General features: G+C 42.0%; 1 protein-coding gene across 1 annotated transcript in view; it reads right to left on the reverse strand.

Moving 5' to 3' along the window:
• The window catches only part of cep78 (centrosomal protein 78), a 16839-nt gene extending 4110 nt beyond the window's left edge, over positions 1 to 12729 (reverse strand). Inside the window, exons 1-14 of the mRNA XM_008294065.1 lie at positions 12655 to 12729; positions 10670 to 10938; positions 10362 to 10537; positions 10151 to 10223; positions 9926 to 10029; positions 9594 to 9768; positions 9400 to 9513; positions 9217 to 9281; positions 8614 to 8716; positions 7622 to 7739; positions 6893 to 6935; positions 6470 to 6628; positions 6255 to 6332; positions 5844 to 6025 (exon numbers count right to left, since the gene is read on the reverse strand). Coding sequence (XP_008292287.1) covers positions 5844 to 6025; positions 6255 to 6332; positions 6470 to 6628; positions 6893 to 6935; positions 7622 to 7739; positions 8614 to 8716; positions 9217 to 9281; positions 9400 to 9513; positions 9594 to 9768; positions 9926 to 10029; positions 10151 to 10223; positions 10362 to 10537; positions 10670 to 10931 — 1652 coding nt within the window. The 5' untranslated portion in view covers positions 10932 to 10938; positions 12655 to 12729. The remainder of the gene's footprint in view (positions 1 to 5843; positions 6026 to 6254; positions 6333 to 6469; positions 6629 to 6892; positions 6936 to 7621; positions 7740 to 8613; positions 8717 to 9216; positions 9282 to 9399; positions 9514 to 9593; positions 9769 to 9925; positions 10030 to 10150; positions 10224 to 10361; positions 10538 to 10669; positions 10939 to 12654) is intronic.

Here is a 12729-nt window from a genome sequence, read left to right on the forward strand (position 1 = left end):
CCCATCTGATGGCTTTTATTTGCTGCAAGACAAATTATGAGTAAACTAAGCAGTTAACACCATGGTCTAACATTTTCAAATCAAAACCACAGTGAACCAATGACAGTCTAAATCACAAAGGCAGATTTCCAAGGTTTCATAGGCAATGAACCTAAAGAACCACAGTGAATCTTTCTGTATCATTATTCCTCAGAATCACAGGTGAGTTCATGTCCTCAAGCTGCAGCGAGGAAGAGTGGATTACTGTCGCTGAAAAAACTTCTAAATATGTAACTTTGATACACAAGAATGAGCTGTCAGCAGTTAAATTAACGACCAGATTATGAGTTTAACAAATACTCACATACCAGGTGTGTCAGAAAAGTTCAAGGACTGGTGTCACAAAAGATAGATTTCCAATCCAAACTACAAACTACAAGTTTTCTCCTTCCCAGTAATCGCCCTGGAGTCTAACCCACTTCCCCAGCCTTCTCTGCCACCATGCACTCCTGGAAGGATTCTTCCGGGATCCTCCTCAGCTCCGTCGTCACAGCCATCTTGATGTCATCCACGTCTTCTAAACGGGTTCCCTTGATGACCCCCTTGAGCTTGGGGAAGAGGAACAAATCCCACAGAGCCAGGTGGGGGGAGCAGGGAGGTTGCTCCAGCACGGAGATGTTCTTCTCAGCCAGGAACTGTCGGATGCTCAGGGCGTCGTGAGCAGGCACGTTGTCATGGTGAAGCAGCCATGACTGGTCCTGCCACAACTCAAAGCAAACGCCGCAGGATCTCTTTGTAGACGTGCTGGTTGATCGTCTGAAGGGTAAAACTCCTAGTTTGTAGTTTGGGTCTGAAATATATCTTTTGTGACACCAGTCCTGGAGCTTTTGTGACGCACCTCGTACATGCAGGAAGCCTTTTCCCAACAAAACATTTAAAGATGAATTGCTGGGTAATGTGAATAAAAAGGATAAAACAGTGTGTAACATGAGGAATCAGTGAGTCCAAAGGAAAGATTAATTTAATGTATATTTAAAAACCTGTCAGACCAAAGCCCTGATTGGAGAACTAACTTTTAGTAGGTGGACTTTTGTCTGAATATCCTTCGATTCTAATACGAGGTAAATGCAGGTAACAAAGATGGCACCAACATTAGACTCAGCCTGTGGACTTGGATTCTGTTTTTGCATCTCATCACCTTAGAATGAAACTGTGGACTCAGTATCAGGTGCCACAACCCAAAAGGAAAAACAACAAATGGTGTTCCAGAGCGTTCTCATGGGGCATCTCAAAACGAAACAGAAAGCCAAACTCACTTCTATACATACACGGCAAATTACAAGAAATGGCCCATCACTTATACAGCAAAGGAAATGTACTTGTTTACCATCTTAACCACAGTGACGTGTGGATACGATAACATAAAGAAGATACTTTTTGTTTCATTCTGAGACCCTTGGCTCAGTCATTGGGAGCCACAGTGTGAGCCAGAAATTTAACTCTGACAAAAAGTAGAGCTGACCAAGTGTATTATCGTGCCAAATAAACATATTGCAAAGGGCTGCACGAAATAAGATCAATGTATGTATACGCGCCATGTGTTCACACTCAACGTGCAAACATTTGATCTAATGGATGGAGCCCTACATGCATGGGCAAGGCACTCATGCCATTTGAGAACTATGGCCACTACAAGGTTAGCACCATGGCTGAGGATGGCTGTTTTTGTCAAGTTTGGAAGAAAAGGGGAGTTTACACTTAGATTTACTGTATGATTTAAATTAGTTTGGGTATTAATTTGCAATTTGTTCAATGTAAGCATGTTTCTTTATGGAGTGGGCTCAGGTCTGTTCAGTGTTTATGTTATTTGTGCCTATTGAAGTAGAAAGACATACGATCTGTAGAGCTAATATACACACTTCAACTTATATATTGTAAGTCATGACGGCATTGCAATGCTAAACAATGTTATCGCACAAAGCAGACTTTCCTTATATAATTGTAACGGCCCTTCCTGCTCTCTCAGCCGGTTCCTCCAGCTGAAGCCTGCAGGCGACGACATAACACAGGCTTAATAAAGAGGTATCTCAGGCCCTGTCTTTAAAATGCCCAATGCCAGGTTCATAATAATCAGTGATTTCTAACATTTCTGACAGCTTTTGAAAACATTTTCCATCCATCCATCATCTATGCATCGCTTAATCCTCACTAGGGTCGCGGAGGGGCTGGAGTCTATCCCAGTTGACTTAGGGTGAAGGACACCAGTCTATCACAGGGCTACACTTAGAGACAGACAACCAAGCACACTCACATTCACACCTACGGACAATTTACAATCACCAATTAACCTTAACATGTTTGTGGACTGTGNTCATGTCCTCAAGCTGCACTGAGCAGCAGTGGATTACTGTCGTCAGCAGTTTAATCAACAACCAGATTGTGAGTTTAACAAATACTGTCATGCATGCAGGAAGCCTTTTCCCAACAAAACATTTAAAAGATGAATTGCTGGGTAATGTGAATAAAAGGATAAAACAGTGTGTAACATGAGGAATCAGTGAGTCCAAAGGAAAGATTAATTTAATATATATTAAAAAAAAACCTGTCAGACCAAAGCCCTGATTGGAGAACTAACTTTTAGCAGGTGGACTTTGTCTGAATATCCTTCAATTCTAATACAAGGTAAATGCAGGTAACAAAGATGGCACCAACATTAGACTCAGCCTGTGGACTTCGATTCCCACCTATTAATAAAGAGCCAAAGAAATACATTCAGAACAAAAGCAGGCGAGGAACTTATGATAAAGACAAAAAGCCCAAATTCATAAAAGAGAACTGACGGTTCTGTTGTCGTAACTCATCATCTGAGAACGAAACTGTGGACTCAGTATCAGGTGCCACAGCCCAACAAAACAAACAACAAATGGTGTTACAGAGTGTTGTCAAAACAAAACAGAAAGCCAAACTCACTTCTATACATACATGGCAAATTACAAGAAATAGCCCATCACTTATACAGCAAAGGAAATGTACTTGTTTACCATCTTAACCACAGTGAGGTGTGGATACGATAACATAAAGAAGATACTTCAGCATGTTCCTCTAACGTGATCTGTACTTTCTGTTTTATTCTGAGGCCCTTGGCTCAGTCGTTGGGAGCCACAGTGTGAGCCAGAAATTTAACTCTGACAAAAAGTAGAGCTGACCAAGTGTATTATCGTGCAAAATAAACATATTGCAAAGGGCTGCACGAAATAAGATCAATGTATGTATACGCGCCATGTGTTCACACTCAACGTGCAAACATTTGATCTAATGGATGGAGCCCTACATGCATGGGCAAGGCACTCATGCCATTTGAGAACTATGGCCACTACAAGGTTAGCACCATGGCTGAGGATGGCTGTTTTTGTCAAGTTTAGAAGAAAAGGGGAGTTTATACTTAGATTTACTGTATGATTTAAATTAGTTTGGGTATTAATTTGCAGTTTGTTCAATGTAAGCATGTTTCTTCATGGAGTGGGCTCAGGTCCGTTCAGTGTTTATGTTATTTGTGCCTATTGAAGTAGAAAGACATAAGATCTGTAGAGCTAATATACACACTTCAACTTATATATTGCAAGTCATGACGGCATTGCAATGCTAAACAATGTTATCGCACAAAGCAGACTTTCCTTATATAATTGGAACGGCCCTTCCTGCTCTCTTAGCCGGTTCCTCCAGCTGAAGCCTGCAGGCGACGACATAACACAGGCTTAATAAAGAGGTATCTCAGGCCCTGTCTTTAAAATGCCCAATGCCAGGTTCATAATAATCAGTGATTTCTAACATTTCTGACAGCTTTTGAAAACATTTTCCATCCATCCATCATCTATGCATCGCTTAATCCTCACTAGGGTCGCGGAGGGGCTGGAGTCTATCCCAGTTGACTTAGGGTGAAGGACACCAGTCTATCACAGGGCTACACTTAGAGACAGACAACCAAGCACACTCACATTCACACCTACGGACAATTTACAATCACCAATTAACCTCAACATGTTTTTGGACTGTGTGGGAGGAAGCTGGAGAACCCGGAGAGAACCCACGCTGCACGGGGAGAACATGGAGACTCCACGCAGAAAGATCCCGGGTGTCCTCACCGGGACGCGAACCGGCGACCTTCTAGCTGTGAGGCAATGATGCTAACCCAAAGACAAGATCAACTGCAAACACCTTTAGGATAAATGAGCCCATTTTAGAGATGGGATAAGCAACACTGCCGGCTTATTCAGGCATTCAGACAAAGTTTACTTCTACATTAATGTTCCTCAAAGCTTCATTCACACATGCTGGCGTGATGGAGAGGGCCTCACTGTACTCGCGATATTTGTCATTCACATGAGACTGAACAGTGCATCGTGTGATATATAATGCATAATAATGCACTGATCAACAAAAGATTAAATCCAACCGAATAGCAGCTTATCAATCTGTCCAATTAATAGCCTAGTATATTTATGATTTCCAAACACTGACAACTTTACCAACAGTGATATAAAAAGTATCCCAAAAGATGGGAAGAAGCTCAGGACAGCATGACGTTCAGACATATGTCATGTTGAAAGTGATATGGAAATGTTACTAGGTCCAGGATTGCTGCCAGAGCTTTTACAGAAAGTGACCAGAGTCATTCAGACGGGACACTGACACCTTCAGTTGCTGTTATATTATGTGATTGCCGGAAAGCGACGACAGAAATATAACAGCTGAGCAGAATGTCCGAAGAGGAACAACACATGAAGTAATCCTACATCTGAAAGCCTTTAAAAGATGGAACAAACGTAACAAAGAAGGCCACAAAATCACATCCAGCCCCTTGACTTCCTATCTATTAATAAAACATTAAAGAAATAAATTAATATAAAAAGTAAATAGGAAATACATGACATAAACAAAACATTAAGTAAAGTGAAAGTACCATCAGTGAAAGTCCTCCTGTCAGAATGAAACTCTGGGGCCGGTATCCAGTAACCAAATACTGGAACCCGCCTCAATAAAAATAAAACGGCTGTTAGAGGGCAGCTCAGAACGAAACAGGAAGCTGACATCAAGCCATCATTACAAGGTCATTTTATATTACTTTATCCAGAGTCAAACGGGAGGAAATCCTTGATCTTGATTCAACATCCTCTTTGTGCATTCTAGTAATCATGCATGATGGACAAAGCAAAAAGATGCGTCAGCTTTAGAAGAAAGAAATTCACCTGTTCTTTATCACTCTGCTCTATGAGAGAAACTGCACTGACTTTTGCAAATTGCATCTATTATTGCACCAAGAAAGCTAAAAGGATGTTTTGATTTATCATGGAGCTCAGTTACATTAATCAGTTAGATTTGACAAGGCAGGCTGGCGAGTGTAATCAAACCTTTGCTGCTTCTTTAATGCAAAAAAAATATTGCAATTTAAATGTCCTCACATTTTTTTTGGTTGCTGCTTGCAAAAAAAAGAGCAACTTTTAGTATAGTTTTAGGCTAGTACCCTGTGAACATGTAACCTAAAATACCAAAAGTACATTGATTATTGCTAATAAATATTTTTTCTAAACAAAATTAATTGAAAACTGAATCAGGTGAACACGTGACAAAAAGAAACAGCTGCACTAAATCAAAACTATTTTCCGTGGGGGTTCAGTTAGAATGAAACTCGGGTGGGTACCCAGCTATCAGGTAATAAAATGTGAATCAACAAATGCAAACCTGAATGAGTCAAGAGGCATAATGAAACCGAAAGGTCTACACGTCTAAATATAAACGTTCTTTAAATGACCTAGATCCGGAGCCAAAGGAGACGTGTTGTACTGTCCGGTTTTAAGAATACCCACCCAGCGTCCTTGAGGAGATCCAGAAAGGCGTGGAACTTAGTGAAGGAGTTCTCAATGCTCTCGAGCACCGCCTCATCCTCAAGAGCAGTGAAGGCAGGTGGTGCTGATGCTGAACCAGTGGCCGCCAGCGCCTCCGACAGGGAGCGTTTGGCATCACGGAGTCGGGCATTCTCCAATTCATACTGAACAGAAATGAGAAAATGACAGAATAATGGAACAGATGAAAATAGTCTTTTGTTAGTTCATTTATAAAAAAAACATTAATTTGAACTTAATATACGTTTCGAATGCAATATCTGTCTTACTTAATAAAATTCAAACTGGTGGCAGCTGAATCACAAACCTGCAGTGGAAGAAAACACCCCAAAAAGTACGACAATCATATTTAGGTATTTTTGAGATCACAATTACCTCTATGAGCCTTGACTCAGCTTTCAGTCTGGCCCTGCGCTCTTCTGCCAGCCTCAGACGACACTCTTTTAGCTCCATCTACAGGACATGCATACAAAACACTGTGAAGTGCTTCTCAGCGTTTAGCTGTTTAGGTTCCAAAGTTTTGCATTTTGGGGCAACAAAGCTTTAAAGTTCCCCTGTAGTTTTTTTTAGTTCAGCTTAATGTGACTGACCTGCAAGCGTTCAAACTGCCGCCCTGTGATCCTGTCCTGAAGACTGAGAGAAGACGGCCTCTGCTCCACTTCTACCACCACTTCTTCCTCATCCTCATCCTCCTCCTCCTCCTCCTCCTCTGAATCAGACTCTATAGTAACCTTTACAGTAGCTGCACCCTAAGACAGATACACACATATATTCAACAAGAGATGCAGGTGAGAATACTGTTCCAGTTGATTCAACAAATTGCATTATAATTTGATGGTTTTTAATAGAGTTCTGAATCTTCTCTTTACCAACTGCTTGCTCAAAGGGAATCCAAACAACGCCTTTGATTTGTTGCGTTTCTCTGTAATACTTTCTAAGGTTTCCATCTTACTACGACAGATGTTATGGACTGAACTGAACTGAACTGAATTAAAAACACGAAACAAACTTACCTGAAAGCTTTGGTCTGTCGCAGTTACCCCGGGAGGCAAACCTCTGCAACAAAAGAATCCAACAAACATCAGTGCCTGCATCACTGTAATACCTTGTGAGGGCTTTTCTAAATGTAGAAAATGTAAATGTTTTACCCAACACTTAGAATACGTTCTATTCTGGTTGGTTGAGAAGACATTGTCCATAAATGTACCCAAAAATGAAGCACCAACTTTTTCATTCATGTTTAACCTATTCATTATCTATACACTACTTAATCCTCACTAGGGTCATGGGGGGCTGGAGTCTATCCCAGCTGACTCAGGGTGAAGGCAGGTTCACCTGGACAGGTAACCAGTCTATCACAGGGCTACACTTAGAGACAGACAACCAAGCACACTCACATTCACACCTACGGACAATTTAGAATCACCAATTAACCTCAACATGTTTTTGGACTGTGTGGGAGGAAGCCGGAGAACCCAGAGAGAACCCACGCTGCACGGGGAGAACATGGAGACTCCACACAGAAAGATCCCGAGTGTCCTCACTGGGACGCGAACCGGCAACAGTGCTAACCACCGAGCCATCTTGCAGCCCATGTTTAACCCAGACAAGAAAAAATACAATCTGAACAAGCTTTTGGATCTGAATCTTAATGGATCTGGATAAAAAATGACGTCTTGCACTGAGAACTGGAATACAGTTTCCTCTACTAGATGTAAACTAGTTCACCAACATCTCCTCACCTCTGGCGCCCAGCTCGTGCAGCAGCACGCCAAGGCACATAACAGGAGCGGGAATAGGCCTTCTGTGTCTGAGCGGCACCTGAACTCCGTCCTCCAGATGATGCTCCTTTATGAGTCCCTGCACCAGAGAGAGAGAGCCATGTAAAGAAGTGGAAACACAGAGAGCCACAGAGTTTTTTTTCTGGAGGCGCTCTGGCAACAAGGACACAGAGTCATGGATGCAAAGCCTTCAAGGTATTATTTGATGCATTTCATCAGATGGAGAGTGAATGACCCTGACTTTCAATGTAATGGTCACCAAGACAGAAGGCCATCCACTTGATTAAAGCATGAGTTGCTGGTTATAAGAGAGTGACATACTGTGTGGGTGCTTTGCATTTTGAAACCAGGATCTAAACATCACAGGCAAAGGATATGAAGACTGATAAAATTTAAGTTGCAAATGATTTGGTGTCAGGTGAGGATATTTGAGGAATGAGTAAATGCAAAGACATCTGATCCATATCAAACACTTAAACACAAAGTTCACATTTCTTTTTTTCTTCTTACTTGTCAGCAGGATTATTGAAATGAGTCCAGGATTACAAGTAATTCAGGTCTTACAATATCTCGAGATTACTTAAAAGGCAAAAGATGAGAAAGGATAAAGAAATAACATGACTATTAAATAAAAGATGCTATGTCAAACAGATTTAAAGAAATCCAACACCGAAAGCTGCCTTTGCGTTTGCACAGGCATTACTGAAGCCTTGCAGTGAATCTATATCTAAACTTAACACTTTGCCAGTATCGACCTCTAAATTGTTTGACGCTGGCAACATAGACAGTTTGGGCTAGTATGTGAAAATTAACCTTTTTAGCTATAAAATATAAGACACATATGTCAATTAATAAATTATTTGATATATTTTTCACAGGTTTATTGTGTTGGTAACTATTCTTAAGCAGCTGTCTATGTGTATGTGAGAAACAAGAAGCATATATGCATATACCTATCCTAAATGTAGCTTTTCCTCTTACTGTACTGGGCAGTGCTCTTCTCTTTGGACCAGATGTTCTCTGTGGCTCAGTGGTTGCAGGTTTGATCCAGCAGTACTACAGTACAGCATAAGAAAGACACAAAACGTGGGTACAGCTGTCAACAAGTGGAAAGCATGCATGCAAATAACACCATTTATTTACTTAAAACGTCCATCCATCCATCATCTATACACCTTAATCCTCACTAGGGTCATGGGGGGCTGGAGTCTATCCCAGCTGACTCAGGGTGAAGGCAGGTTCACCTGGACAGGTAACCAGTCTATCACAGGGCTACACTTAGAGACAGACAACCAAGCACACTCACATTCACACCTACGGACAATTTAGAATCACCAATTAACCTCAACATGTTTTTGGACTGTGTGGGAGGAAGCCGGGGAACCCAGAGAGAACCCACGCTGCACGGGGAGAACATGGAGTCTCCACGCAGAAAGATCCTGGGTGTCCTTACCAGGACGAGAACCGGCGACCTTCTAGCGGTGCTAACCATCGAGCCACCTTGCAGCCGACTTAAAACGTGAGTGACCTTTATAATTAATATTCCAGACACGTACCTCTGGTGATTGTCCATCAGCATTCATTAGCACTTTCTCTATTACAGTTTTAATGAGAACCTTGTCTGTGAAGAAAACAAAACCATCAGTGAAGACAAATGTACTTCTAGACTTTTAGGTTTCTTGTGTAGAAATTTTTATGAACAACTACATTATTATTGGTTTGGTTGGTTAGCTGCTTACCGACTAAGGGGTTGCTCCGGATATCCAGTACGCGCAGAGAAGAATTTGTTTTCAAGGCTTCCAGCAAACGACGGGCTCCTTCGTTGGACAGACCACACCTCTGTAGGTCCACAGCTGTTCAACAAATACAAAAAAAAATCCTATAATTTATTTTTCTCATTGTGTTATTCTCACATCTAGACATAGCGACAAACCTTTAACCCAGAGGTCCTCGGAAAGTTCCCGTGCGAGAGCAGCAGCACCCCGGTCCCCAATCAAAGTGTTATGGTTAAGGGTGACCCGCCGAAGACCTCCCATTCCCTCAAACTGTGGCTGTCGATACCTCAGAGACTCTGCCCACGCAGTGCCATGCCTCTGCATTCCCTGGTGCTGAGAGACAAAATGTGCATGCTTATACAAATACGTATTATCTTGAATACATGCATTTTACAATAAATAATCAGTCACATCCCATCACAGCAGATAAGAGTCAATGATACATGAATGCCATTAAACCAGGTGAAATCCTAAAAATGCGATATGACACCTTGATGATGTTGGCCATATGCTCCGCCCCTCTCCAGGTGAGACTGCAGCCCGTAAAATCTATCGTCCTGATGCTTGTGGAGTACTTAACACTTTGGCAAATGACTGAAATACATGGAAAGGGCAGTTACTACAAAGACAATGTGATCACACACACAGTACGATCTTGTGAAGTTTTTCTAACAGATAAAAACCTATTAATAATACAGTGAATATAAATACACACCCTCCAAGCCCTCGTCTGTTATCGGACAGTTGGCCAGAGACAGGTTTTCCAAGGAAGTGTTTTTGGACAAACCCTGAAATTAAGTACATATTTTTACTGATATGATTTTGTGTCAGTCCATCTATATAAGTAAAATAACAACAACAATGACATAGTGACAGCTTCACTGTTTAAACTGCAAAGCAAATCCTGTCACTTTTTTTCCTTTTACCTTTGTCAATATGATGAGGTCCCTCTCTCTCAGGGGAAGTCCATTAAGCTGCAGAGTCTTGAGGTTTGGAGAGACAATCAGACACTCTCTCAGGGCTTTGCACACCTTGAATGTCATGTCCTTTGAGCGAACGGCTGGGATCCTCCTCCTGAAGCTAGACTTAAAGTACCTTCTGTCTAAAATGGGTGGAAATATGATTCATGTTTATATGCATGGTCATTCACATTTTTTAAAACAGATCAATAAGACAGAATAAACTATTTTTCTTTCACTGTTGAATGATGTTGCCGCTTTAGTTTCCGACTTACCTGCATCTCCAGAACCAAGGTTAGCTTGGTATGTGCTACTTATTGCAATGTGGTGCAGGTGCTTGTTGATGGATATAGAACTGAGAATAGGCGGCCAGTCGGTTAGTTTGAGCCTGTCTCCATTAAAGTCCAGCATCCCTTTGTCAAGGTTCACCTTAACAACGGGGAGAGGGACCGATTCCTGCCTGGCACAGGCAAAGTCGTAGTACGCCATGAAGTCCAGGGCACCCTGCCGCCGAATCTGAGCACTGTCCTGAACCATCTTTGACCTAAGGAGAAAGATTTTTTTTTAAATAAGTCAATAACCAAGTTTTCAGTAGTTAAAATAACTCAAGATCAACATGGCACTGGGATCTTGTCTTTTATTCCGGTACTGATAGGAAAAACCAAAGAAGGATCGAATATCTCTCTTTGTTTATATCCAGGAATGTACAAGGTGTGTCAGAAAACTTTCAGGACTGGTGTCACAAAAGATATATTTCCAATCCAAACTACAAACTACACGTTTTCCCCTTCCCAGTAATCCCCCAGGAGTCTAACCCACTTCCCCAGCCTTCTCTGCCACACCGCCGGATGCACTCCTGGAAGGATTCTTCTTGGATCCTCCTCAGTTCCGTCGTCACAGCCATCTTGATGTCGTCCACGTCTTCTAAACGGGTCCCCTTGATGACCCCCTTGAGCTTGGGGAAGAGGAAACAATGCCATGGAGCCAGGTGGGGTGAGTAGGGAGGTTGCTCCAGCACAGAGATGTCCTTCTCAGCCAGGAACTGTCGGATGCTCAGGGCGTTGTGAGCAGGCGCGTTGTCATGGTGAAGCAGCCACGACTCGTCCTGCCACAACTCTCACCTCTTCTGAACAAAGCAAATGACGCAGGATCTCTTTGTAGACGTGCTGGTTGATCATCTGAAGGGGAAAACTCCTAGTTTGTAGTTTGGGTTTGAAATATATCTTTTGTGACGCCAGTCCTGGAACTTTTCTGCCACACCTCGTATAACACCTTCCTCAATTCAAGTCCTAATTTTTACAACGTTAAACATATATGTGTGTATATCATAACTGTAGATAATCTAAAGGTCCCACAAACCATTGCACACGTCTACAATGTTTTACTCAGTTCTGAGAATGATTAAATGAGAAACACTGTGAAGCACCTTGAGTACTGCCAAGGTAGGAAAGTGTTTTTTAAGCACAGATCATTTATCATCAGAAGTGATCTTCAATATGCAGGGTTTTGGGTCTATTATACAGTCATCTAACACTGATTTCAAAGACATATATGGCCCTTGGTCACAAAACATTTCATGCAACTTTCAGCAATTTGTAAACAGTTAGATTCTGTCTCTTCAGCATACGGCCGCTCCAAATAGTTTTGCTGATATTTGTTAGCACAAAGGTGACCCCAGCCTTTTTAATCTGGCTCACACAATCAAACCAGTGTCTTCTAACAAAACTGACTCTGTACAATGAGCAACATATGGGTTGGAATAGATCTCATATTAAAAACTGGTGGTCAGAAGTGAGCAGTTCTGTCTGTGAACATTTAAGCTGTCAGTATGGGCCAAACCTTAAACTGCATTTCTGCTTCGGACAACCCAAAACTAATAAGCTAGTTGACGGCTCATAGATTTCAGCGTAAGTTAACTCTGAAAGTCACACAGCCTGTTTCATGCCTAGCTAAACAGGTTGACAGTTTGACTGACTGGCAGTGATTAGAAACAAAAGTTCAGACTGAAGCTGCACTTCTCTGGATAGTTAAACTACTTTTGTTCCTTTGGAGGCGTGTTTTCAACGACCAGCGACTTGGTTTTGTTGCACTTTAGCACTTGCTAGCCGCAGCAGAGCCGCTGTTAGCAGCAGGCTAGGCTCAGCTCCTAGCAACCGACCGTTACGGAGGAGAGCTCCGGTGCTAACAACGCTCACTGCTAGTCGCACTTCCACGCGTTGTTAAATCACATTTATTAAAAAACTAAAACAACACAGCGTACCTTTCACATATGCCCGGTCGTCGAGGCACTGTTTTGTGGAGCTTGACCGCTTTCTGACAACTTGTGCTACAGTAG

Source organism: Stegastes partitus, unplaced genomic scaffold (assembly GCF_000690725.1).
Source record: "Stegastes partitus isolate 25-593 unplaced genomic scaffold, Stegastes_partitus-1.0.2 Scaffold935, whole genome shotgun sequence".
Classification (NCBI taxonomy): Eukaryota; Metazoa; Chordata; class Actinopteri; family Pomacentridae; genus Stegastes; species Stegastes partitus.